General features: G+C 39.1%; 1 protein-coding gene across 1 annotated transcript; it reads left to right on the top strand.

Annotated features, from left to right (window-relative positions):
- Positions 1-3,448: 3,448 nt before the first annotated feature.
- On the top strand, positions 3,449-27,622 carry thbs4b (thrombospondin 4b). The gene is made up of 22 exons (XM_047373643.1): positions 3,449-3,673; positions 10,520-10,720; positions 11,565-11,815; positions 11,916-12,018; positions 12,175-12,257; positions 12,342-12,393; positions 12,475-12,626; positions 15,748-15,885; positions 18,800-18,877; positions 18,986-19,138; positions 19,232-19,336; positions 19,411-19,518; positions 20,275-20,434; positions 21,234-21,352; positions 22,433-22,485; positions 22,564-22,757; positions 23,932-24,110; positions 24,815-24,863; positions 24,948-25,144; positions 25,236-25,408; positions 25,642-25,781; positions 26,840-27,622. Exons 1-22 carry the CDS (start codon positions 3,595-3,597, stop codon positions 26,896-26,898), a joined length of 2,826 nt encoding a protein of 941 aa, XP_047229599.1. The 5' UTR covers positions 3,449-3,594; the 3' UTR covers positions 26,899-27,622.

The following is a 27,622-nucleotide window of genomic DNA, read 5'->3' as shown; positions in this document are numbered from 1 at the left end:
CCATAATTCCGCATAACTTCCTAAGATGATGAAAACACACTGTTGTTTTAGAAATTATATGTTTGTTCTTTGCTCTAGAGTTATTATGAGACATTTTCTTCTACCATTAATCCTTCATGTTAATAGCCATGGTTTTCTAAGAAGTGCAGGTTTATGTTACTGTCTCCACAACTGAAATGCTTCTGAGTGATTTTGCAGAGCATTATGGTTTGGTGATTCAGTAACTTGAAAGGAATTTTAAAAACTACAGCAATTGTGCAATCGATTTCCTGTTATTTTCCAAAGAAAGTTGTGCAGGTAACATTAAATTCAGGTCACAGAAATGCCTAAAAGGACATGAGATTTAAGCCATCAGTTCTATAAGACCATCTCATTTTATTAGAAAAAAAACACTGTTCTGCTTTTTCTTAGAATAAAATTCAACTTTGAGGTGCAAAACATTTGATGGCTAATTTATATTCATGCCCTCTACTCTGTGTTAGATGATTCAAGGAAATTCAAGTGTTTCATCCACCATGAAATGCCAATTTGGCTCAAGAGTTTACAGACTAAATATGGTACAGGATGTGGGTCATTTCATGAATCCATTGCCTTAGGTTCAGAACTACACAAATATAAAAAAAGAAATCGGCTGTTTAATGCTACAATTTTAGGTTTGGTGCCAGTCCCATCTTTGGACTGAGATGAGATTTTGATTTAGACGATTTAATGAGATGTTGGGGTCAGATCTGGTGTCAGAGCCTTCTCATATGCTATTGGACTGCTGTTACTTAACCTTGTCAGGTAAGACAGACAACAGCTTGTGGCACTATGAATCCCACAGCATAATGAGCACCAGAGGACTTAGCAAAAGAGAAAGGCTTACTCATGATCTCTTCCAGCAGTTGCTGTAAAAGTTTGGGTTCATTCTGCAAACACAAGACTTCTAATGAAAGTCATTGTACAAAAGACCTACTTGTCAGGAGGAGTTTGAATGTGTTGAGTATAATATTTTTTCTCAATAAAAAAAAGAAAACCAGGTGTTTAAAAAAAACATTTTGCTAAAAAATAGTTCAACATCATAATTATTTTGACAATTATTTGTATTTAAGACTTTAGAGGGTTGAATACTTTGATTAATTTTTTAACAGTTCTTTTGATCTTTACCAAAGAGCTGTTAATTGTCAGACTTTTCTGGGAAGAACAAAAAGTTCATTGCCTTAAAAAAAATCATTCTTGGTTTGGATATGGATTATCAGACTGAAATGTTAAGAGAGCAGAATCGCAAGCTGGACACGATTCTTGAACAAAATCGCAGCCTGGCAGCGGTTGGACTCAGAGGTTAAAGGATATAATCTTGGAGAAGTTGTACGCTCCAGATCTGCGGAAAGTACCAGAAATTTGGCTATTTGGATTCGCAATTGAGACATACCAGTAACACACTTAAGGTAGTAGGAAATTCACAACTGCCTGAACCACAACATTTATTGTTTTTCTAAATCTGGTGCCCCAATGTGGTCTTGGGAACTTCTGCTAACTGGCTATCGACAAAATATCTCCTGGATGTTATACAAACACGGCGCTCTTCCACAGCACTCCCGTACCAGCTGTGTGCTGATAGGACTATGCGGCTGATTGATAAAACTTCCACCTCTCTTCTCAAGGACAATGGCGCTTCTATCAATGTTGACAGTCTAATTCCTGCAAACACACTCAGACTTATATATATTCGCACCCTCAAGATTCCACCGTACCCTTGCTGAATCTTTACTTATGTGTGTGTCGCTTACCCCTGCTGAGGTTTTTTGTACTATTTCAGACTCTATTCTTACCGGAATAGAGTCTGAAATATGATTTTTTTTTTCCTCCTATCTCACTTTACCTAAATGTGTGATTTCATTACTTTTCATAGATTTTCAGATTTCTCAGAAGGATTACCAGTGAAAGCCAAATATTATTAGTATTTGAACATTTGGACTAAAGCTGTTTTTACACCAATGACCATAGATTTTTAGATTTCTTAGAAGGATTGTATTACAACTATTTCATACCAGTGAAAGCCAAAGATTATTAGTATTTGAAAGTTTGGACCTTTCTTCTAGCACAGGATGAATTCCTTACCGCAGAGGACTTAATGAACTAATTACCTTTATTGGAAAGATTGGATTAGAGCCAGCTCTTTACAGTAAACTCCCAAGGATTATTAATGTCATTTGATTTGTTTTTCTGTGTTTGATTTTCTGTATCATTGTAATGTTTTTACTCATGTACAGCGCTTTGAGTGCCTTGTTGCTGAAAATAACAAGGCACTTGACTTGACTTATCTTGACTCTTTGAGTTTCATTCCTACCACTCTCTTCAATGTGATTTACAACTGTACAGTACAAGAGGAAAAGTTCAGATTGTGTTAGTCTCAGGATTTGGCCAGATCAGTATCACGAATAAAAATAGTCAAGGGATGTTGTCAGACACATTTGAGGTCTGGTTTTATCTCATCGCCAGCTGCACTGTTCACTGTCTGACCTCATCCACCATGATGTAAGTCAGCCCTGCTTCTCCAGAAAACTAATGTGGTTTGTTGAGATCTTGGCTGCAGATGCCGGCCATGCATGGGGGTCTGCGGGGGCCTGCTTTAAAGGATCATTTTGAAAATCAATCTGAGTATCCAGGATGGAGTCCATTTCGGTGTACAACAACAGAAAGTCAGACGCAAAATAAACTCTACATGTATGGAAACTATGAGTCATTTGCTGCTGTTTGTTGCTATAGACACTTGTGTATATGTTTATTTGTAAAACCATGTGGAGACCCAGAAGACTTTCAAGAATGAAGATTTCAAATATTTTCTAAAAAAGATTTTGTCTTTCTGGGGCTTAAAAGCAGCAACCTACCCACTTAGACAGGTATGGCTTAAAAGTGAAATGAAAAGGTCACGAAGAGAATGCAAAACGCCTGTTAGTAAGACTTTTGTGTCATCATCTTTCCCAAATGTGGAGCCAGACATGCTGATGACCTGGCCGCCTTCTGAGTCAGCCACCTGTCCGAAGCTGGTTAACACTGCTTGTGAAGGCGTGAGCTCTAGAGCTCTCATTTCCTACAACAACCCAATGATGTAAGAGGAAATCTAGGGCATTTGGAAAAGGTGTTCCATCTGAACCCCTCGAAGGGAAGTGAAAGAATTTCCCAGTTATTCACATCGTCTGAATGCAGAAATCACATTTTCAGAAAAATCCCCTTGAGCATGACCCCACAATTCTAAAAATACCCTTTGCTCAGTTAAGTTTGACTTTTAGCATTTTAATCTGAGAACCTGTAAATTAGGAGCTGGTCATGATCGGGGGAATTGTAAATAGACTTTAGGAATCAGAAGCTGCCGTTAGAAGCCAATGTGAAGAGTTTTCCCTGGTCACTCCCTCTTTGCATGGGGCAGTCTTTGGAAGGTTTAAAAGCAACACTCCTATGATACCCCTGTCTCTTTTTCACAAATCAGACACACACAAAAACAGTCAACAGTTTAAAACTGATTGGACATGTCAAGCTTGGCTTTCTTTTAGTTTAAAAAGGGATCCAGTGAAATATAAGCCTTTACAGAGAAACTCCAGATCTGAGTCCAAAATGATTTTGTGGACATCTGTCATTCTGATCGTGCAGCTGCTATTAAACCTGTGTTTACATGCAGAGGCCCAGGCTTTGGGTGAGTGTTACCATTAAATCTTTTTTATATGTGTTGTATTGGTATAGTCAATAACAATTTAAATAGCTAGGGCTAGTGCTTGCTTTTGGAAAGCATTCTTTTATCTTTTTAGTCTAGGTTTTAGCACAAAGAAACAAATAAAACTATCCCGTTTTCTTTGGAAGTTTTTACATTAACAGTTATTATGCAATCCTTCTTTTTCCCTAATATGTCGGAGAAGATTTAAAGGCTCCACCACTCACTGTTTCACAGCATGTTTGTTAGATTTAATGGCATAATGGTGAAGCAGGCACTGTGAAAGCGAATATCATTTGCACACCCGGAGAACATAAAGGATTAAATGTTCTGAGTGACACTCACAGAAGTGTGAGAAAAATCCTAAATATTCCTGTCAGCTGTTGAGGAGATGAGGTAGTCGAATAATTCTTTGTGTTTCTGACAGGAGGTGGAAAATGAATGAAGGCAGATGATAGTTTTAAAGCCATCCTATAGAAATCCTGCGAGCCGGAACTGTTTGATTAGTTCAGCTTTCAGGAGTTTCAGCTTTCTGGCTTGAGTTTATTTAAATGAATTCCCGGCTTGGTTGAACACATGGGAATAATCAGGGATGATCATTTTTTTAACCTTCACTCTCTCTCTCTGTGTCTTTGGCACACACTTACAATCAAACACACATATTTCACCAAAGTCACACACAGATAAAAACTGGCTGATGGTGAAATGTTTACTTTTATTAGCTTTACACTAATCACACCAGGTGATTGATGGCACACCTTTCAAGCACTCATTAATCCCTACCATCCCTCAGTGCCTGCTGTTATATATACAACGGGTCGAAATTAATCAACTATCATTTCCCTTGCAAATTGCGATTTGCCTGACTGGAATTCACTGATTGCTACCAATTAGAAACTATTAATCCAGTTTGATTTTTTCTAAGAATGATTGGGGCGATGGCTTTGCTAATTGCTGAGATCAGTGAATTCTGATATTTAGTCTTACCACTGGAGGTACAAAGAATCTCTGCCAAGGTTGACCCATCGATGGGTTTGTCTGCAATATTGTTTTTGCAAAGCAAAATTAAACAATGTAATGCAAAATGAGCCTTTCATGCAGATAAAGTATTTCTTTGTAGTTTTATTTGGTGCCATGACAAAATAATGTATTTTACTTTATTTACAGCTCACAATAATGACACTGAATCAAAAATTAGGACAGGGTGGTAATATGCCCCCTGGCTGTTGTTTAATTGACTTCAGGTTGTTTGTAGTAAACCTTTTTGATTGGGAAGTAGGGCTCACCTGCTGCTGCTAAAAAAAAACACCCTCAACACAAATCCTCTCCCTCTTGGTATCTAAAGAATACAGCAACTAACCAGTAACTGTAGACAACCAGCAGCAAAGAACATTGTATTTTTACCATAAAATGAGCCCTGAGCAGAAATCTTTTAAATTTAATTCATAGTACAACCATTATAGAATAATAAAGATAAACTAGATCTCCACTTGTTCCTGTTCACTTACAAGCTAGCATTAGCACTGTAGCACAGCTAACTGCTAAAGGAAGTTAGCCCTGTACTTTACGCTGTCCAAACTAGAATATTTTTAGAAACTGAGATTCAATTTCTTTTGCCTTTACCCCACAAGCCAATTGAATTTTTTGTTGGGAGTGTGGTAGGAAGATGGAAGGAGCACATCAGACAAAAGCTGATGAATAAGGAAAATGAGATAGTAGAAGAATCAACCATTGTGGATCAGAAAGTGGCAAAGATCAGTAAGGATGAAGTAAGGAAGCCATTGAAAAGGATGAAGAGTCGAAAGGCACTTGGTCCTGATGATATAATGTACCTGTGGAGGTAGGAAGTGTCTAGATGGGTCAGGCAGTAAAATTGTTTGGCTAAACTGTTCAGTGAGATCTTGAGAATATGCCTAAGGAATTAAGGAAAAGTGTGCTGGTATCAATTTTCTTTACTGTGTCCTGTCTAGCAGAGCACTGTCTGAGTGCCAAGAAGAAGCCCAACAGGTTAATTTTCATAAGTGGAGCTTTATGGCTAACGCTATAATGCTCTGCTTGATATTTATAAGATAACAGCAATCTTACTGAAAAGTGCACGGTAATAATGAATGCAAGATGTATTTAGTGATAACTGTGGCTTAATATTTAACATCTGTGTATTTGTTAACACCTGAATCCAAACACCTGTGGATGTAAGTGTGAGCACTCTTGTGTATATAAGGTTTCTCCATAGAAATATGCAATAGCGAGTGTGAGGAGCCACAGACCTGCCTCCTGACCCGAGACAGACATGGAGGAGATTTGAGCCACAGACATCCAAAGGCCCCCTGAGAGCAACACCTCCCCGAGAGAAGAGCAGAGGAGAGCCCCAGGAGAACCACTCAGCCACAGTGCAGAAGTCACAGACCCCACCAGCAGCCATATAAGCCGGAGCGGATTCACCCATGGATGCAGAGACATGAGACCCTGGGGCACATCACTCCCCAAGCAAAGGCCCGACAGAGCCAGGGGGCCCAGGCCCCGGCAAGCAGCCAGTGGGCCCAGCCCCAGACGTCGAGAACCACCAATACACCAGCGGGCAGAGACAGCAGCCACTGGCAGGGAGTGTGGCCCGGAGGAAATAAGCCCTACATTTGGTGGGGTCCTAAACTGATTCAGGAGAGGGAGCAGCCCAAGACCCAACCTGAGACAAAAACAGGCACACACAATGACACAATCCCACCCTCATGCGTACACATAAAAACACACCCACATACACATAAAAACACCCACACACCCGACGTAAAGACACATAACAATGAACGTCGTACACTCACTCCCCATACATACTCTATACTACCAGGTCCAGGTAACCAATACCCCACAGGGGCAACCAACTCCTGGACCCAGGATGTGGTCCCCTTCCTTCCAGGGTGGAGACAGGCACACCGCCCCAGCACCAACCCAGACTAGTGCAGGCACCGCCCGAACACGAGCGGCCCAGACCCCAGCCCACAACGACCTCCATCCCTATCCTGAGAGGGGACTACTTACAAAATAGGGGTCTAGCTGGTCCAAACGAGCCTGCCAACCAAAACCGTACCAAAATGAAACAGTCCTAACCCCCCAATGAATTCCGATCTCAACCCCATGAGCCCACCACCCTCCATGAACCCCAACATGAATCCCGCCACAGGGCCACCCCCAACCAGGACACAGATATCGAGCACATGCACACAAACTCAAATGCCATGAATTCCTTCCCCACAGGGGCACACCCCGACACATGAGCTCCACCCTCGAAAAGCTAATGAAAACACATCCACACAGCGCAAGCTCCACACACAACCCTACTCGAAGCATTCAATCAACATCAATCCTTAAGAGAAAGGGAGATAATCTAAGTTGTGGCAACTACAGAGGAATAAAGTTGATGAGTCATACAATTATGCTATGGTAAAGAGTAGGTCAGAAAGACATCAGAAGTAAGCATCGGTGAGAAGCAGTATGGTTCTCACTGATGCCAAGACAAAGTACTGCAGATGCAATATTTGCCTTGAGGATGTTGATAGAGAAATACAGAGGTCAAAGGGGGTTGCATTGTGTTTTTGTAGATCTGCAGAAAGCATATGACAGGGTGCAGAGAGAAGAGCTGTGGTATTGTACGGAGTAGCAAAGAAGTATGTTAGAGTGGCACAGGACATGTATGAGAGCTGTAAGACAGTAGTGAGGTGTGCTGTAGGTATAACATAACTATTAGTGATTTCTAGCTACCATGAAAACAAAACTTCAGCAATAAGTTACTGCCGTCAGTTTTATTCTGAAAAGTTAACATCACAGAGTTGTTATAAACATATACATAGGTAAAATCAATTATGACCATATTCATCCTTTAGAACATCAGTGGTGAGCTTAATGATATCTATTTTAAAATGTCAATTTTTAATATACTAGGGTGGCAGCTCTCAATAAAAAAGCTACAAATTAGTAAAAATGTAACTAGTATATGTATTACCAGGAGGAATAAGGAAACAAACTTGATTTTTCTTTACAGACCTAAGTTAAAATAATTTTTTTATTTGATCTATTTTCATGCATATTCTATTCAAAACATTCAGTGAATGTAATGAGATCTGACATTTCAGTTCTAGTTTGTTGGATGACCTCACCCAGAAAGATGCAGATGTAGACCCTGCATGCTAAAATATTAATATAAGGCAAAAGTTAATGCATTAAAGTCTCTTGGCTGGACCCTGTAAGTAAGTGAATGTGTATTTCCCACAAATTTTCACAAAAGTGACTTAACTCTGACACTTTCGAGCAAAAAAGTGCAAAAGACAGCCTAGAGTTTTATATCACGAAATACATTACAGTCCATTTTCATTGGCCAGGCTGGTAATTGCCTAACAAGATGTCGCACAGTTTATGAAAAGTGTGATTTATTTCAGTCATTACAGTTACAGTGTGACATCATTTTAAGAAAAAAAAAAGAATAGAAACAATACAAATTTATTTAATTCAAAAGCTCAAATAGTCCCGGCCCTGAAACACTGGACCAGCTCTACACCCTCTACAGGGTACTCGAGGGTTCATTGGAGTTTGCCCAACCGGTCCACATGTGTTTTGTGGACCTGGAGAAAGCATCCGACTGTATCCCTCGTGATGCCCTGTGGGGGGTGCTCCAGGAGTATGGAATCGGAGGCCCTTTATTAGGGGCCATCCGGTCTCTGTACAAGCGGAGCAGGAGTTTGGTTCGCATTGTCGGCACTAAGTTGGACCTGTTCCCGGTGCATGTTGGACTCCAGCAGGGCTGCCCTTTGTCACCGGTCCTGTTCATAACTTTTATGGACAGGATTTCTAGACGCAGTCATGGGACGGAGGGGTCTGGTTTGGGGACCAGAGGATTTCGTCTCTCCTTTTTGCAGATGACATGGTTCTGCTGGCCCCCTCTAGCCAAGACCTACAGCATGCGCTGTGGCGGTTCGCAGCCGAGTGTGAAGCAGCTGGGATGAAGATCAGCTCCTCCAAGTCCGACGCCATGGTTCTCGACCGGAAAAGGGTGGCTTGTCCTCTTCAGGTTGGAGGGGAGTTATTGCCTCAAGTGGAGGAGTTTAAGTATCTTGGGGTCTTGTTCACGAGTGAGGGAAGAATGGAGCGGGAGATCGACAGACGGATCGATGCGGCTACCACAGTAATGGGGGCGCTGTGCCAGTCCGTTGTGGTGAAGAGAGAGCTGAGCTGAAAAGCGAAGCTCTCGATTTACCGGTCGGTCTACGTTCCTACCCTCACCTATGGCCATGAACTTTGGGTCATGACCGAAAGAACGAGATCCCGGATACCAGCGGCAGAAATGAGCTTCCTCCGTAGGGTGGCCGGGCACTCCCTTAGAGATAGGGTGAGGAGCTCGGCCATCCGGGAGGGGCTCGGAGTAGAGCCGCCTCTCCTCCACATCAAGAGGAGCCAGTTGAGGTGGCTCGGGCATCTATACCGGATGCCTCCTGGACGCCTTCCTCGGGAGATGTTCCAGGCACGTCCCACCGGGACGAGGCCCAGGGGACAGCCCAGGACATGCTGGAGGGACTATGTCTCTCGGCTGGCCTGGGAACGCCTTGGGCTCCACCTGGAGGAGCTGGAGGAGGTGTCTGGGGAGAGGGACGTCTGGGCATCTCTGCTGAGTCTGCTGCCACCGCGACCCGGTCCCGGATAAAGCGGAAGACGACGAGTACGAGTACGAGCTCAAATGCGAAGAATTAGGCAAGCAGTAAACTGAACTTTTTTTTCTATTTGCTTTCTTAATAGTAAACTAACCATGCCTGATTTATGTGCCACCTCTAAGGGAAGAACATGACTGGATTGCTTTATAGCTTTGAACTAATGTTGTTTTATGGAGCTTGAAATCTGAGGTTAATCGGTGGGGGAGAAATGAGGTACTTTCTTGGCGTGTCTTGTAAACGATACCACTGACCCTCCAGTGCCTTCTGTCTGGAAGACTCATGAACAACACAATTCTGTGCATGATGCGTGTAGATGTTTATAGTGTAGAGTTTCACTAAAGGCCAATTGCATACATTAATGTTTCTTTGTTATTTTATTTTGTTAGCCTGGTTTGATTCTACCATAAACAGCTTTTTCACTAGATTTTCATATACAGAAGTAACTGATTTTTCCTAAAAGGTTATCAAAATCATACATTCAGCAACTTAGTGCTGTTTTGTGGCATAGATATCTGTACCATGGATTAGAAATATATGCGTGAAAGAAAAAGAGAGAAGAGAGTTTTCATCCAAGAGAGTCGGTAAAATATTGGCCAGACTCTGAGACCATTTGGGAGTAATTTTGCCCCCACACAACGGATGCCCTTGTTGACATCTTTATGGTACTTGTGGATTCATGATGTGTGCAGATGGTGGACTAAGGATTCAGTGCCCATCCTTCTGTGGTCTACACAGCTCCCAAGTTACTTTATTAAAAGGAAACTCTAACCGGAAACATACGTTTCAATATTTTATTCTTTGTCTGCATTGTTTTCCAAATTCTGCTATGCCTCTGTCTGTGCATTAAAGAAACATTCTAGACCCAGGAAGTTTTATTAAAGACCCGCCATTAGATAGTTAAAAAAAGAAAATGATTTGAGTGAACAGCTGGATTTGCTTTAAGCCCTATCTTTATGTGGTTTCTTTGATCCTGCCAGGTCAGAAACCACAGAAAGCTCAGAAAGCAACAAACACCGTGTCATTTTCCTCAAATTCTTGTCGACTCAAAAAGTGTTTACAGCTGAATGTGGCTGCAGGTTGCAAATATTCATACCTCATCATCTACTTCTTCCTTACTTCATTTCTCTTTCTCTGTCAGCAATCTATGATCTGCTCACCTCGCCTGACTGCTTGCCAGACCTGCTGCAAGGAGGTTTGGCTGAACAAGGGGTGAACGAGGCTTTCATCTTAACCACCTTCAAGATGCAGCCAAAGACTGGAACCACTGTGTTTGGCCTGTTCAACCCAAGAGACAACAGCAAGTATTTTGAGTTCACTGTCATGGGGAAGCTCAACCGAGGTAAGAAACAGGAGCTTACATTGTAAAGCTGCGCCAATCAATATTTTTTTATAAATAATTTAAATTGTTAGACTTCTAATTCAATAGTTTCCAAACTTGTATCTGTTGACCCAGATATTACAACAGTAAAAAAGACTTGTAACCACAACTATCAATTGAATACTGTTTGATTAACCACTGAGCCAATAAGAAAGTGGGTAAATGCAAAACAAACACCGTCAACACAATCACCTCTTGCAACATTTATAGCAAAACAACAGTTTTGCCACTATTATTTGTTATTTAATTTGGTTTGTCAAGGGGCTCTCAAGACCCCACACTTTCTTTATTTCTTACCCTAATATAAGGAACTGCTGCTCAGCGTAGTATAATATACACATAAAAAAATATTTTTTTCTTTAAATTGTGAGAAACAAACTTCAGAATACTTTAAAAATCTGAATCAAAGACCAGAAAGAAAACCTGGTACAGGCAATTTTAGCCTTATGCTTAAGGTTAAAAGTAGACCTCATTTAGGCATGAGCCAATGTTGTTTAGCCATGAATCTTATTTTGTCATATTTTATTTGTGTTTAAATAAATAAACCTGCTTCATCTAAATGGGTTCTGAGCTAATAATTACATTTCCATCTATCTATCTATCCATCCATCCATCTTTAGCAAAATGTGTTGCTTTAGCCTATGTGTCTATTGACAGCATATTTTGATCATTTGTAGCATAAACAAAGAGGGAAAAAAAGTAAATTGTGCAACATGTTGGCATCTTACTGCTGTTGTATGAAAGTAAATTATCTCATATTTTCTCCTCTTTTTTCTGTCTCTTACTCTGTTGTTACTTCTCAAAGCTGTGTTACGTTACATGCGGACTGACAAAAGAATGAGCTCCATTAGCTTCAACAACTTGGTGCTGGCGGACGGCCAGCAGCACCGGCTGTTGTTCCACCTGAAGGGGCTGCAGCAGCAGGGGCCAGGTGGGGTGGAGCTACATCTGGACTGCAGGCTGGTAGAGACGGTCCGGGATCTTCCTGCTGCCTTCCAGGGTTTGCCAGCGGGGTACGGTATGGTGGAGCTAAAGACAATGCAAGCCAGGGAGCAGGTGACCTGTCACTTACCATAACTACACACCATAAACGTTCTCTCTCAAACAAGATTAAAGACAAAAACAGAAATCAAAACCTTTTATTTTGCTCTAACAGGAGAGCTTAGACGAACTGAAACTCGTGGTTGGGGACTCGTTTGAGAATGTTGCATCATTACAAGACTGTCATTTTCAGCAAAGGGATTCAGTTCAAACTTTAGGTAAGAATCTATTTCTGTAGTAATTGCCCATGAAGAGGTGCTAAATAATTCCCTTGGCAAGATTCTTGGTAATAAATACAACATCCAGGATTCAGCTGATGAGCATATCTCCAATTGTTGTTCCAGTTAAGCAAAATAACAGTCTCTTTCTCATAGGGGTCAATACAAAGCAGCTGTCAAGTCAAATGCTGGAGTTAACAAAGGTGATAAATGAGCTGAAAGATGTGCTCATTCAGCAGGTAACTTATTTCAAACAGTCCCTACAAGTCTTCTTCATCCCTGAATACCTGCAGCTGACCTTCTAATCTGGCAATATCTTTCAGGTGAAGGAAACAACTTTTCTTCGAAACACTATTTCAGAATGTCAGGCTTGCGGTAAGAACATTTCCAATCAGTTTCAGTTATCAACAACAGATATAGTGTGATACCACTGTTTGTTTTGAATGTTATTTCAAGGTCTGGGTGGAACAGAGGTGGTGAAGCCGAGATGTGCTCCGGGTGTCTGTTTCCGGAATGATATGTGTATAGAGACAGAAAACGGCATTGAGTGTGCACCCTGTCCAGATGGATACACTGGAGATGGCTTTAACTGTGATGATGTTGATGAGGTAAAGTTGACCAAAATTGTTTGTCTGTGCCTCTTCCCCTTTGGAAAGGGGCTTTAGTTTTGCCCAGCAGAATAAGGTTAAGAAGCTGTTGAACAAGGAAAGGGCCAGCCACCGGTGTCAAGGTATCAAAATCGCAAGACTTTTTCTGAATATATGGACTAGAGACGGATGCGATGCTGCACCCTTTTTTTACTCTTTTACATTGCACTTGAATTTATTAAAATAAGTTAATATATTTAAATAAATTGAAATAACAATAAATATTGGGTAAATTTATTAAAGTGACATATTTTAGCAGCCATTGCTTTTCTGTTGTGATCATGTTACACATTGTTGTTTAGATTTCCATCTAAGTACCATAATTTTGTGAAACAAAGTATTATTACACCCCTTGTCACACTATTGTCTATCTGCCTTTCATTTCAATGGTGTAGAAAGACATAATGACATAGGAATATGATGCTGAGGCATCACTTACCAAGCATTTAACACTATACCATATACAGTATACTATATATAGGCTGCCACAAATATTTTGGACATGACAAAGAATTCTGCTGTATTAGCACCACAACTCTTAATGTATACAGCATATGTGCAGTTGTGCACCACTGCTACAAAACTGGAACAAACTGTGGCTCAGATATTACACAGTGACCTAATGATAGTACAATGCTAGATGCTGCAGATGCTTTACTTACCTCTGAATGCAGGATACTTGAAACTGAGGGTGAAACTGACAAGATGACCTACCTTATGATCAGTTTGGATTCTGAGAATCTTATACTGGCTCATGCTTGTTGATTACATTCTGGTTCCTTCACTATTATCATTTTTGTAGGTCTTTATATCTATTACTGATGCACGTAAACAAAAAAATCACCTTAAAATAGTAAAGAGTAAAGAGTTAGTGCTTAATCCACTTAAAGGGTCATCCATATATCAAAGCAAACACCTTAATAGTCTTTCTGGTACCAGTATATTATAAAAATAAATTAAATAAATAAATAAAAATAAAAAAATAAAAACAAATATATATATATAAATATGTTGTGACTATGAATCTGAATATATTATTTAATATTTAATATTAATACTTTAATATTTTATCAAATTATATTTCGGTCTGTTAATGGTTGTCCTGTGAATACCAGCCAAATAAGGCGATGGTATTAGGACAAAATTGAAAAGGGTGAGCCAAGCTCTGACGTTATTGAACAGCAAAACTCCGCACACACATGGAATGAATTCACACAATTTCTTAAAATACAAGAATTTATTAACAAAAATAAGTCAACTCAAGATCAAACATATTTCAATCAACAAACTCTTCTCCTTGCTAAAACAATCCAACTAACTACCAAGCAGAATTAAAGAATAAAGAAGACTAATGGGCTATGTACAATATAAACAACTGGATTAAAGATGGTTGAAACCATGACCGAAAAAGTGATGCAACATTACCATGCAATGTTTATGTTTGAGAACCAAGAATTATCTTGAAGAATCTGGAAATGAAGTTAAGTTCATCTTGGAACTGACTTAGGCAATAATCAGTTCACCTTTAGACAACCATTCACAATGCAAGATTAGATAAAATATTTTAATAAAAGAATGTTTAAAAGAATGACCTGCTGAATAAAACCAACCTTCTGGATGACTAATTCTCAACGGTGTCTCATTAGCTGCCTTTATTTATAAAAATAATATTTAAAGAAATATTATTAAGGAAATAGTAAAATATTTAAGGAAATATTTTGGAAATGAGCCAAATCTTTTTGGAGAAATGGGGCTTAATGGTGTTTACTTAATGGGGCTTAATGGTGGTTATCAAGTTTAGTAAAATAATGTTAGGTAACTATTATTTACTAGATTGAAACTAACAACCTTTCTTGGTAAATATTCTTTAGCAGGCAAGCAAGTGTTCTTAGCTGTTAGCAGTTAAAGCTAACAAAAGAAGCTGATAAAATACCGTTAATAAAAGGGTTAAAATGCATAAGTGCGGACAGCGCGTTATGATATATTTTCTGTGTTTAAAATCACCCTTTAAATAAAGTTTTTCTTAACTTTCAAAACACAAACACAGAACGCAAAAGTGAGCACGTGTGCTGCAGATAGCCTGCTAGCACTAAGATAGCAGAGTTTCACAAAAAAAAAAACTTCATAAAATGAAAAACGTTTAGATCCTTTCATCCTAAATCACTTCTCTCTGCCCAAACCTAACCTCTGAACCATGCTGAGGAAAAGCTGTCCAGGGTCAACAAAAGGTTAGCTACAGCTAACCTCCTCAGCTGTGGGGAGTGGCTGCCGTAACCACGGAGATGCGGCTCCTGTTGTCCTCCTTTCAGAAACTGCTTCACTGGGCTTGAGAAAGTCAAGCAACGCTTGTACCTTAATTTACCCCTTTTTATGAATGAATACCGGATACACGAACAGTAATTCATCCGTACTTAACTTAGTGCATATGATTGATGATCACACCCTTGGATCCAGTTGAAGAGTTATGTCTGTTTGCCAGGAAAGAGACATTAGCACGCTGTCTCTCCTGCCAGCTCCGCAGCGGGGTCCAGATGGAAGAGACAGGATGTAGCAAGAGCGGTGCTTTTATTTGGACAGTGACGTCACATGAAGTCCGCAGTTACCCCGTTTCCTGGCTGTGCCGGAAGTAGGTTAATGCATTTTATTTGGAAAGTTCCAGAAATGTCTGTAATGGCCTTTCAAGTTGCAACCATGGCTGTAGTCCCAAAACACACACATATATATATATATATAAGTAAATGTATTTTTTTGGACATATTAAGGTACTCTTAAAGGGAGGTAGAAACAGAAACTGTTTAGAGGAACATCAACATGACACATAAGGTCTGATGAGACTTCAAGGTCCCTAACATGGCTTAGAGGTAAAAGTACTGGAAAAAGATGGAAGTTCTGAAATCTTCTGAACATGAGTAGAAGAATGTGTATGTGTTTCCCTGTTTCTGAGGGCTGGCCCCCTCAGCCTCTTTTTTTCCCTTTCATTAGCAAACAGGTCATTGGGTCCAGAAACGTTTAGAGAGAAGCCCTGTGAGGAACACACACATTTCTGCTGCTACAGCAGACTTCATGTCCTCCTTTTCTGCAGTGCCAGTTTAACCCCTGCTTCCCTGGAGTAAAGTGCGTTAACACCGCTCCTGGCTTCCGCTGCGACGCCTGCCCACTGGGTTACATCGGCCTGCCTGTGGAGGGCGTGGGCATTGTGTTTGCTCAAACCAATAAACAGGTATGGATTAAACATGGAGGGACTACCTAAATTAACAACCACTATGTTTTAAGAAAAGGAGTGTGCTTAAAAGCAAAGCAAAATGGAAAATTGAAAACTTGAAATAGGTTTCCTAAGTTACTGTGCTTTAGAGCTCTGTGTAATATTTACATGTATTTATTTTGGTTGTTATACTTCATAAACTTTGTGAATGATGTCTTGAAATCTAAAATCATTGAAAATGCTCAGGTTTTTGTTATTGCAAATCAGTTAAAAGTTGAGCTGAGCTGTGTTTTTAAGAATTTCGGTGCATTGTAGAATTATCCATTGCAGGTTTGATTAGTCTAAGTATTTTAGATTTTGAACAATAAATATTCAAATGCTTTCAAGGCTAAAGCAAATTGTGAAAAAGATTTGTGTTCAACTGTTTTGATAAGTTTAACACTGACATGAAATTCTAAAACAGTTGTCAGCTTTAACATTAGCAGTCAACTCTTACCCAGTGACAGCACAGCACAGAGTTTACGACTCATTCATCTCTTGTCTGTCACTGTTTCTTGATGTGTTCTTGAAATGTTGCCAGATAAACAATATTAAAGTGTTGTAAGCCTTTGTAACTGAGTGCTGTCAGCCGACCTGAAGAGAAGTCTTTACTCTGTCAAGACAACAGGACAAAAACTACTTCCTTTGTTCGTTCAAAATATGAGTCTCAAACATAGGTTATGTACAGGGTTAAAGCCCTTTCTATAGCACTCAGATACACATCATACTCATATTAATAGCTCACGCTTATTTAACAGACAATGTCATGATGTCAGTAACTAGCACTTGCAAGGTAGATTTCACTTAGATGATAAATATTGTGACATTTTAATATCACAGGATCTCATGCCATCTCAATACACCCCTCTTTCTCAGTATGGAAACCTTTAGAAAGAACTACATTACAGTCAGCTGTCTGACGATGACTTAATAAATAAGACAGACAAACAACAGCTTTATCATTTCTATAATAAAGAACATTTTCTGGTTAACAATCCGAAACTCATAGTAATGCATTGATAGTTGAAGTACTGTTATTGCTACTATGATTGTTTTTCTGAATTGTTTTAATAGTATCACCCGGTACTGCCCTTAAGACAAATTCAAGGTTTGGGGCACTTTTCATTGGCTTTGCTTTTCAAACATGGAGGCTACAACAACCATCACACAACAGTAATTGATAGACATAATTAATTTTTTTATGGAGGACCTCGCCCATGTTGAGGGACCTTACATTTTCAGGTAATCAGTTTTTTCCAAAAAATAAACTGAACAGAGTATAATGATCATATTTTAAAGTCTAACTACTACTGTACCTCACTGAACAGTTTTATGGATGCAGCTACCAAAGATGGAAAAAATGATCACAGTGATGATGAAATATCCGGTCAGAATTTTACATTTGGATTTAGAAACAGAATGCAGTACGACTGTAAAATTAAATAGTAGGTATGGTGTTCTATCACTAAAGACAGATAGAGTTATTACATATCTCTCTGTGACATTTTTCTTAGACTACAAAGATGTAGACTAAAGAGACGATTTGCAGCTTTGTGCCAGTTATTGCTATTATTCTGCAAACTTTATAAGTAATGACATTTAAAATGTTTTAGTTGCTTAATTATTATATTGTAAAGATATTAAATACAACTGCGTGTAAAACCAGCGATCACTGTTTAGAATTAAAATGAACTGCACAAAACCTAAGGAGAAACCTTTTGGGTCCGAAAAGAATTATTTTGTCTTTCCTGCATTGAGATGAAAAAAAAGTCTGACCCATAGATATTTTTAACACATAGATTCAGTGACTGTAATGGACTATGTTGAAGTGATTATACTAAAATATAAAGCTGTAGGTCATCAACATAGATCCTGAGAGAAAAGTTATAGTTCTCCATACCTAGGAGGCCCATGTATATCTAGAATAAAAGTGACCTGAGAATGGAGCCTTGAGGGACCCCTTATGTGATCTTTGTTTTTTTTCTTTTAAATGAAATGAGCAAAAAACACAAAGTGGTCTCTAAACCAGTTTAGGACAGTACCAGACAATCTTACCCACTTTTGAAATTGTTCATAAGAATGATATCAGCTGAGTCAAACCAGGCACTCACATCCATTAAAGCCAAGGCAGAAGTTTGTTATGCTTTTCTGTCAAGGCATGAGTCATTTAAAGCCAATACCACAAACAGTGGTATCACACTATACCATGTAGTTTCAGTATTGCAATGTGGTCAAAAACCTGAACAAAGGCATTAAAGAGGTTGTTTTTTATTATAAAGGAGTACAATTGTTTATAAACTGCTATTTCAATAACCTTTGCTAAAATTGTTTGGTTAGATATAGGCTTGTAATTCCTTATTATAGAGGCATTAAGGTTAGACCTCTTAAAAAGATGTATGGTCACTGCAAGGGCATGTGGAAAATGTTGCAAACAAAGATATGCAAACTTTCTGTAATTTCATATGACGTCAGTTAAAACAATTTATATCTTTATAACACTAAATAATTCGTTTTTGATTAGCCATTTGTCATTTTAAAGACTGACTTCTATCCGATTAATGTATGCAGCGGCACTTGCATTTGGTGTTACACTTGTTAGAGTAAGGCCAGTATTGTCAGAAATCAAACCCTAACACACAAGTTACGCCATTTTTAATCGAACTGATATATGTAGCCATATTATAATATAAATCTGGAGCTCAAATATTTATGAAGTTCTGTTTTGAATATTAACTCTGTAATTTGTTATTTGCTGACTCAACATAGGGGAATACTTTTTCCTGAGCATTTTTAGACGCATTCATAACTGAAACAATGCATTTTGTAGAATCTGTCACAAGACCAAACACTATAATTAATTTCAGACTCATTCAATTTATTCTACCCAATTCAGGTCTGCGATGACATTGATGAATGCAAAGGACCTGACAATGGTGGCTGTACTGCAAACTCAGTCTGTCACAACTCTGTTGTAAGCCTACACTCCAACCAATACTTCTGGATCATGCTGGAGATTCTCCTCATTTTGATTTACTCTTCTGTTAGAAGTCATTCAGAGTTGCCCTGATTCTCTCCACAGGGCTCCTATTACTGTGGCAGCTGTAAATCAGGATTCACAGGAGATCAGGTGAAGGGCTGTGAGCCGGAGCTCAGCTGTGGAAACAGCCTGACCAACCCCTGCGACATCAATGCAGAGTGCATTCGAGAAAGAGATGGGTCTATTTCTTGTCAGGTAGGATAAAAGCCCACTTTCTTACTCTCAATCTGTGTGACCTGTTGGCATATTTGGTGGTCTTTCTGAAAGGTGTTTCATTTGCTTTGTCAGTGTGGAATTGGCTGGGCAGGCAACGGATACCTGTGTGGGAAAGACACAGACATTGATGGATACCCAGATGAAAAACTCAAGTGCAAGGATACAAACTGTAGAAAGGTTTGTGAAGTGGACGTCTGTTGCAAGTAACAGGAAGAAACGTATACTACTATTTAACTGTTTTGTCTCTGCAGGATAATTGCATCTTCATTCCTAACTCTGGTCAAGAGGATGCTGACAGGGATGGTCAGGGAGATGCCTGTGACGATGATGCAGATGGTGATGGTATTCCAAACGAGCAGGTCAGTCAAAATGTTGCTGTAATTCATCTCATTAAACAACCATCAGCATTTTTTTTTACAATTCATTAATGCCCCCTTTACTCAAATACCTGTAAACTAAATTTGGTGTTAACCTATTATCTGAAGGACAAACTTAAGTCACGAAGCAGCCAAGAACCTCATTGTAAGAGCAGCAAGAAAAAGCAATTGTTGAAACACAGCAATACGAAGTGCCTTATCTCCAGCATGGATGGTTAAGCTGGTCAGAGTTGACAGGAATGTGGATGAAGCTAAATACAGGGCAGTACCAGAAATTATTTCTTACCTGTAAGACATTAGAACCTAAACAACAATGGCCAAGTCAAACTCCAGACCTAATTCCAGTTCTGAATCTTTAAAGTATCTGTTCATAGACGCCCTCCATCCATCCAGCCTGACCAGGACTGAGCTATTTTGCAAAGTAGAATGGGCAAACATTTTGGTGTCTCGAAGTGCAAAACTGTTAGAGACATATACTGACTGACTTATGACAATACACACCACACTTTTTCTCATTTTATTTTATTTTATTGTAGTCCAATGAAAACTTTATTGGTCTATCTCATAAAATCCCAACACAATATAATTGATATTTGTGATTGTAACCCGGAAAAATGTAAAAACCATTCAGGTAGGGGTAGGAATACTTTTTGGAGAGAATTTAGAACAATAGAATTTTTTTAACAACTGCTGTTGAGCTCAAGTCAATGAGACCTCCATGTGCTCTGTATGTCTCAGGACAACTGCCGGTTAAAACCCAATGTGGACCAGAGGAACAGTGATACAGACAGCCACGGCGATGCCTGTGACAACTGCCGCATGGTAAACAACCCTGACCAGCGGGACACTGATGGAGACGGCAAGGGAGACGCCTGCGATGATGACATGGATGGAGACGGTATGAAGAGAAATTACATCACTTACACATACGCTTGCATTATATAACTAACATCACTGAAGGCTCTTAATGTAATCTGCTCCGTCTTCCATGTTCCCACATAAATGTTCTAACATTAATTTATGAAGACAAAAACATGCAGATATGGTTGTTCCATATCTCTCCAAATAATGTTGTCTAAATGCGTCACTGGAGAGTACTATGTGGGATTCATAAGCAAGCAGAGGCGGAAGAGTACTGCAAATGGGGAAAAAATAAGTCAAATCCAATTGCAGACTGACCCAAGAGCAAAAACACACTTTGATCATTCACTGGTATGATTACACCTCAAAAACCCCTGCAGGACAGAAGATAGCTTGTCTTCCTCTACTGCTGTTTGAGCTGCTTGACCTTTGTAGGTTTGTGGTGCAGCTGCTGCCTCCCTGCGATGAATAAAAATATTATCAGACCACAAACTGCATAAACTTTACAGCAAGTGCACCAGTGCCCCCAAGTGGTCAACATACAAAGAACAAGATAAACTATTTGGACAATATATAACGTGAATCATTTTTCAGTTAATTTTCCTCTTTGACTTACCAGTATGGCTTTCCCCCCAAATACATGCTTATAACTGCATGAGTGAAATCCATTCAATCCATAAATCATTGCAGCTTTGTGCTAAAGATGATTTAATTAACATTTCTTTTAACATATTTATGACAAGGATTATATTATTAGTGAAATTTATTTGACAGAGAAGGTGTTTTTTTCAGGCTGTAAAATTATGTGAATTTTACTGTGTGTGATGGGTGATTAGGTCTGAAGAACTTCTTGGACAACTGCCAGCGTGTTCAGAACAGAGACCAGCTGGACCGGGATGGAGACGGAGTTGGAGATGCTTGTGACAGCTGCCCTGACATCCCAAACCCAAACCAGGTTGAGTAAAGTCGGATGGATATGACCCATAGGGCAACTAATTCTTCACATAAAATCCAAAATGCCTGTAGTGTAGAAGGTCATTTCATATAAAAGCATTGGATATTTTGTCTTGTTACAAGCACACACTTTAATGTATTTTATTTGTATTTTATGTGGAATATCAACACAAATTACTACTTAATTGTGTATATAAGACTTACAACATTTTTACATTAGTGCAGTAGTACTGAGCACCTATTACTGTGAAATCCAATTCTACCAAAAGCTGTCAGAAATCACCCAGTTAGTAATGGAAGCAACCTGTGTATCATTTAATCTCGGTATAAATGCAGTTTTCTGTGATGATCTGTGGAGGTAATCTAAAACTGCTCGTCAGCTTGAGCACACCATTTAACCCACCATGAACAGTATTAACAGGACTGAGTTGATGGGAAAATAGATGGAGCTAATGACAGGGTAATCACTGAAAAAAAACTGTTAGAAGCTGAAAAGGACTTGACTGCAGTGGAGTTGTAGCTTCCAGCAGCACAGTCTGAGCTACAATGACATAGCTTAAATAAATGTGTCAGAATGACCTAGTCGAATGCAGACCGATATCCAATTCAGAAGCTTTTACAGATGTTCTCCATCCTGTCTAACTGGGCTTGAGCTATTCTGCAAATAAGAATGAATAAGCGCCTCAGTCTCTACAGTAGATGTGCAAAGCTGATGGAGACATAGACCAAAAGACTTGCAGCTGTGAATGCTGCAGGTGTTTTTTCTACAGTTAGCTGTACGCAAGATTGGCTCACTGGGGCCGAATACAAATACATGCCACAATTTGCAGATTTTTTGTTGTAAAAGTATGTTAAACATGTGAAACAATGTATCATTTTCCCTTCCACTTCACTGTTATGCACTACTTCTAATGGTCTATCACATGAAATCTTAATAAAATACATGAGTTTGTGCATTTATTGCAAAAAGGTTTAAAGGGTATGCTCTGCTTTTGCAAGGCACTGCATCAGCAACAGGGGTCCTTTTGATACAGAGGTAGTGTGTTATGTGTCGCATTAAAACCTTTTCTTTCTCTTTCAGTCTGACATTGATAATGACCTGGTTGGAGACTCATGTGACACTAACCAAGACAGGTAATAACCCTGTCAGAATATGTGCTTCTATTAGGTTTTTATTTTATTGTTATTAATGTCATGTCACTTCTCCTGTAGCGATGGTGATGGTCACCAGGATACCAAGGACAATTGTCCACTAGTAATTAACAGCTCCCAGCTGGACTCTGACAAAGACGGGCTAGGAGACGAATGTGACGATGACGATGACAATGATGGGATCCCAGACATTTTACCACCAGGGCCAGACAACTGCAGGCTGGTGCCTAACCCTGACCAGATTGATGACAACAGTGAGTCTCAGCAGATGACAAATAATGCAGTTCACAGTGAAATCAGTGCAGTCTTTAGATTGGTATGGCATCCTAATAACCGTGTTTCTGTTCAAGAAAAGTTTAACATGCTTATCCTTCCTGAAATGTAGCTGGTTGCCATTTTTTGTTCCTTCCTCTGTGCTCCAGTTTTACACCCACACAGATCAGGCGCTGGCAGCCTTGAGCATATTAAGCTGCGATTAAGCAGGAGTAAGAGCACAGTTTTTGCACCTCAAATATTTGCCAATTTCATAAGTTGCTGTGACATTAGTCTCGTTAAGTGGTCTTCGAGAGGAGCTGAGTGTCTTAAAATTAAATGGGTCAACAATGTTTTGATGGCAAAGTTCAGAAGTGCAATGCAGACAGAAACTTTGAAGATGTTCTCTAGCATTCGAACAATATTCTTGAATTTAGTTTGAATCACCATCTGGCCCTAACACATTAGCTTAGCTTTTATTGCATGTTTTTTATCAGTTCTAATCTCAAGAATAAAGACTTTGGGAAGTGCTGAACATATTTTTTTGTTTTTATGTGAGAACAGCTACATCAACTAAAAGATGCAAAGGTAAACTCTGGGCTGCGTGCAACACTGCACATCATAATAACCCCCTTCAAGCACTGCCATGTTTTAATCAGCACACTTCACAGATTCTAATATGACTTTGTTTTTGTTACACTAAGGCGTCCGAACACGTCCAAACTCTCGACAGATGTCACTGAGTAATCTGCGCGCATGGATTGCAAAACTGAACGCACAATTTATCAAACCATGCAGACGGATTGCAGAAACTGAGAGCACATGTTTAGTAATTTGTGCGCACAGATTGCAAAACCGAGAGCATAGTTTAGTAAAGCGTGAGCACAGATTTCCACCGGCTTAGATTTTTTTTACCCGCTGACACTTGCCGGGCTCTGTACTATTACTATTACTGTACTATTGTATTGTCATAAACTGTGATAAACTTAAAGTGGCTGAATAACATGTCACTGTATCCTTCCTGTCTAATTGAACCCCTGCAATTGATACCAGTCAAACATCCTGATGAGAAAATTCCTTTAAGAAAGAAATTAAGAGACAAACTCATCTTGAGGATTGTCAAGCAACAGTTTGTGTTTTTTTTACTTAATTTCCCTCCCTGCTGATGTTCATCAGATGATGGTGTTGGAGATATCTGCGAGTCTGACTTTGACCAGGACAAAGTGATTGACCGGATTGATAACTGCCCTGAGAATGCAGAGGTCACCTTGACAGACTTCAGAGCCTACCAGACGGTGGTGCTAGACCCTGAAGGAGATGCCCAGATTGACCCCAACTGGGTTGTCCTCAATCAGGTGAGGTTGTTGTCTTTGGAGACTCTTAACGTGGTCTAAATTAAAGCATCCTTATTGGTATTGCATTATAAGATTATGCTGTTGGGGAAGGAACTGTCTTGTAGTGAAGGATTTGCAAAAACAAATGCTTGTTGAACGGACATCTCCTTTCTTCATGTTCTCTCTTTTACTAAAAGCTGCATGAATTTTTGGTTAGGACTGATTATGTTTAACATGTGCATTCTCTGTATGTCTGAACTAAGAAATATGGTTGAAAGAGAGATGCCCTTTCTTCCAAAGAAAAGAAAACATTTAAGTCTGTCACAAAACTCTTTGTAAACGTTTATGGCAGAATTTGTTATGGTCTGATGACATCAAACTTGAACTTTTGACCATAATTCTGAAAGGAAACACAAACAAGTGTCAACTACTGTCTAATATTGCCAAGTCAATGATGTGTGATGCTGACAGACTCCAACCAAAAAAATAAAAAATGAATGCTGAATCAGAGACCAATGGTCCTTCAACAAATTATTAGTTTTAGGGTTTGCAAGCTAATAAGGCCAAGTTGTTCCAGTTTTTTTGCTTTTCTATATTTTTCCCTCTGACAGATTTGTTTGTTTTTGGTTGAATTGAGAATATATATATCTATATAGAGATATATAGATATATCTATATATAAAGATATAGTGACTAATAATCATATCTGCCTTGTTTCTACACAGGGAATGGAAATAGTTCAGACCATGAACAGTGACCCCGGACTTGCTGTTGGTAAGATGCACATACTTTCTAAGTTAATGATAAAATCCCATCTGAACATGAATAGTATCTTATTTCATTATGTTCTTATGTCAGGGTACACTGCTTTTAGTGGAGTCGACTTTGAAGGGACCTTTCACGTGAACACAGTTACTGATGATGACTATGCCGGCTTCATCTTTGGCTACCAGGACTCGTCGTCCTTCTATGTAGTGATGTGGAAGCAGACTGAGCAGACTTACTGGCAGGCAACCCCTTTCAGAGCTGTGGCTGAACCCGGCATCCAGCTTAAGGTGAAAGCAGAGGCATCATACAGTTTTTCAACTTTTGTTGTGTGTCTGTGTGTCCGCTCTCATGTCTGTTATCATTATGACTGTGTTTTAGGCTGTAAAGTCTAGATCTGGCCCTGGGGAACACTTGAGAAACTCACTGTGGCACACAGGAGACACCAACGACCAGGTGCGTCTGCTGTGGAAGGATCCAAGAAACGTCGGTTGGAAGGATAAGGTTTCCTACCGCTGGTACTTGCAGCACCGTCCGCAAGTCGGATACATCAGGTATGATGAACATTTTCTGGTTTTGTGATAGAATCTTTTATTATATTTCACTTTTTTCTGTGAGAAACAGAAGAATACCTTTGACATAATAAAGCTCTTTTGATATCACAGTTGTAGACGCAAAGTCATGTAATTGGTTGTCTGGACAGAAATATATATTGAGCATTCATATTGATGGGACAGCCAACATTATCATGTGTCAGTCAAAACATTTATCCTTTTCTCTTGCTCAGAGTGCGGTTTTATGAAGGAACTCAGCTGGTTGCAGATTCAGGTGTGACTATCGACACGACCATGAGAGGAGGGCGACTCGGCGTGTTCTGTTTCTCACAAGAAAACATCATCTGGTCCAATCTGAAATATCGATGCAACGGTACACAAATACATACACTTATACATTATAGGTTTTCTGTAAGTTTATGTAATAGTACACCCAGGGTTACTATACATTCTGAAAAAGTCTGGAAAATTTTTAAATAAGCTTTTTTATTATTATTTTTTTACTAACTTTACAAATTAAAGTAGATTTAAATTGTGAGTTATTGACTGAGAGATCACAGGTAAATTAACACTCATTCAAAAGTAAAAAAGGACTAAGTCACTACTTTGTTGGCCTCTAATCTCACTGAGATAGAGGGTTTTACACTAAATCAGTGGTTCATAAACTGATTTAGATTCCAGACGCAGCCTTCAAACTGCTATTTTTACAGAATAAACGCATTAATGGTATCACGCGGTGCCTAAAAGAATCTTTATTTAAAGTACAATAATCTGGTCAGGATTTAACATGCCTAAAAGTCAATTTCGAAGAAGCTCTTTTTAAATTAGTACTAATACCAAAGCAAACAAACAGAAATGCCAGGGAAACAGGGTATTAGTCCTTCACCCCACTGATCAGGCTAACTTGATCGTTGTGTTTTTTTATCATTTCTATAACATAATAAAACCAAACTAGGTATTTTTTTTAACAAATATGCAGAATGTTTTAAAATTTGAATTTCAAAATTTGAGTCTGGAAAGGTATGGAGTTTTGAACTGGAAAATATGTAGGAACCCAGAATACCATAAACCGATATAATTCAATTCAATTTATTAATACAACACAAAAGCACATAAATATCATATCAAGGCACTTTATAATGCAAACATGTCCATGTACAGTAATACAATAGAGTTTAATTTAATTAACAATACCAGCTGGTATGCATCTAAGGCAGCCCAGCAGATTGCTTTGAGTCATTACATTTCTTTAGTTGAACTTTTTGGTTTTTCATTTTCTAAATAGCTTCATAGCCAACACCAATGCTCTGCTCAGCAGCTCCAACATACCTTTTTCTTTGACCTGTGTCTGAGAAAGTATTTTGTCTGATCTTGCTTCAAAAAGACTATTTTCAGCTCCCCTCATGTTTTGTGCACTTACGTTTCCTGCAGATACCATCCCAGAGGATTTCCAGGAGTTCAGCGCTCAGCACACTGTTGACCCAATTTAAAGTCAAGACTCATAGATGCCTCCAAATCTTAAAAGAGTGCATTTCTGTGATGTTGTATCTGTATGTATATGAGCATGGTGACTTTTGTGTGCCTGTGTATTTTTTTAACTATGTTGCAGATACAGAAACACGTATGACTACAATCTTGTCCTGTATGTTCCTATCGTTATGCCCTTTTTTTCAAATCTGTATCTAAAATGAGATAAATGTTTGTATTATTAAGAATGATGCAGTTTATACTCTTTGCACCAAATATCAAAAGAATAGAAACATGCCCCAACTAATTTGTAAAGCTGTACTTCAGAAGAAATTACAAAATATGCTGCATAACCACATTTTGACCTATTATGAACCACATTATGATCCTTTGATTAAACATTATTTTATCAACCACTAGTTTTTCTTTAATATACTGTATCTTTGTCTCCAGCGGATGGCAGGTGTAATTTGTGGTTGTGCAAGAATATTCCACATAATAGACCATTTTCCCTTGGCCTTCCTTTTCAAAACGTGACAAATGAAGTTCAAAATATTACAATACACCCCGCCTAGGGGCATTAAGCTTTTTTCATTTTCAATTGTACATTCTGCACAATGGAACAACATTTTTTTTATTAAGTAACACTCAGCATTTTGTGGGTTGCTCCACAAAAAGAGAAAGGTTGTCGTGCGTTAAAAGGTCAAATTCCCAATAAAGTACCTTGTTTCAAGAGGGTGATATTCA

Source organism: Girardinichthys multiradiatus, chromosome 8 (assembly GCF_021462225.1).
Source record: "Girardinichthys multiradiatus isolate DD_20200921_A chromosome 8, DD_fGirMul_XY1, whole genome shotgun sequence".
NCBI lineage: Eukaryota > Metazoa > Chordata > Actinopteri > Cyprinodontiformes > Goodeidae > Girardinichthys > Girardinichthys multiradiatus.
The sequence above is the reverse complement of the archived record's forward strand: the minus strand, read 5'-3'. Positions and strand labels throughout refer to the sequence as shown.

Coding starts and splice junctions, on each gene's coding strand:
- thbs4b (XM_047373643.1), top strand. CDS start 3,595: ATGATTTTGTGGACATCTGTCATTCTGATCGTGCAGCTGCTATTAAAC. Junction 25,409..25,641: donor CCGCAAGTCGGATACATCAG/GTATGATGAACA, acceptor TCTCTTGCTCAG/AGTGCGGTTTTATGAAGGAA. Junction 25,782..26,839: donor TCTGAAATATCGATGCAACG/GTACACAAATAC, acceptor CGTTTCCTGCAG/ATACCATCCCAGAGGATTTC.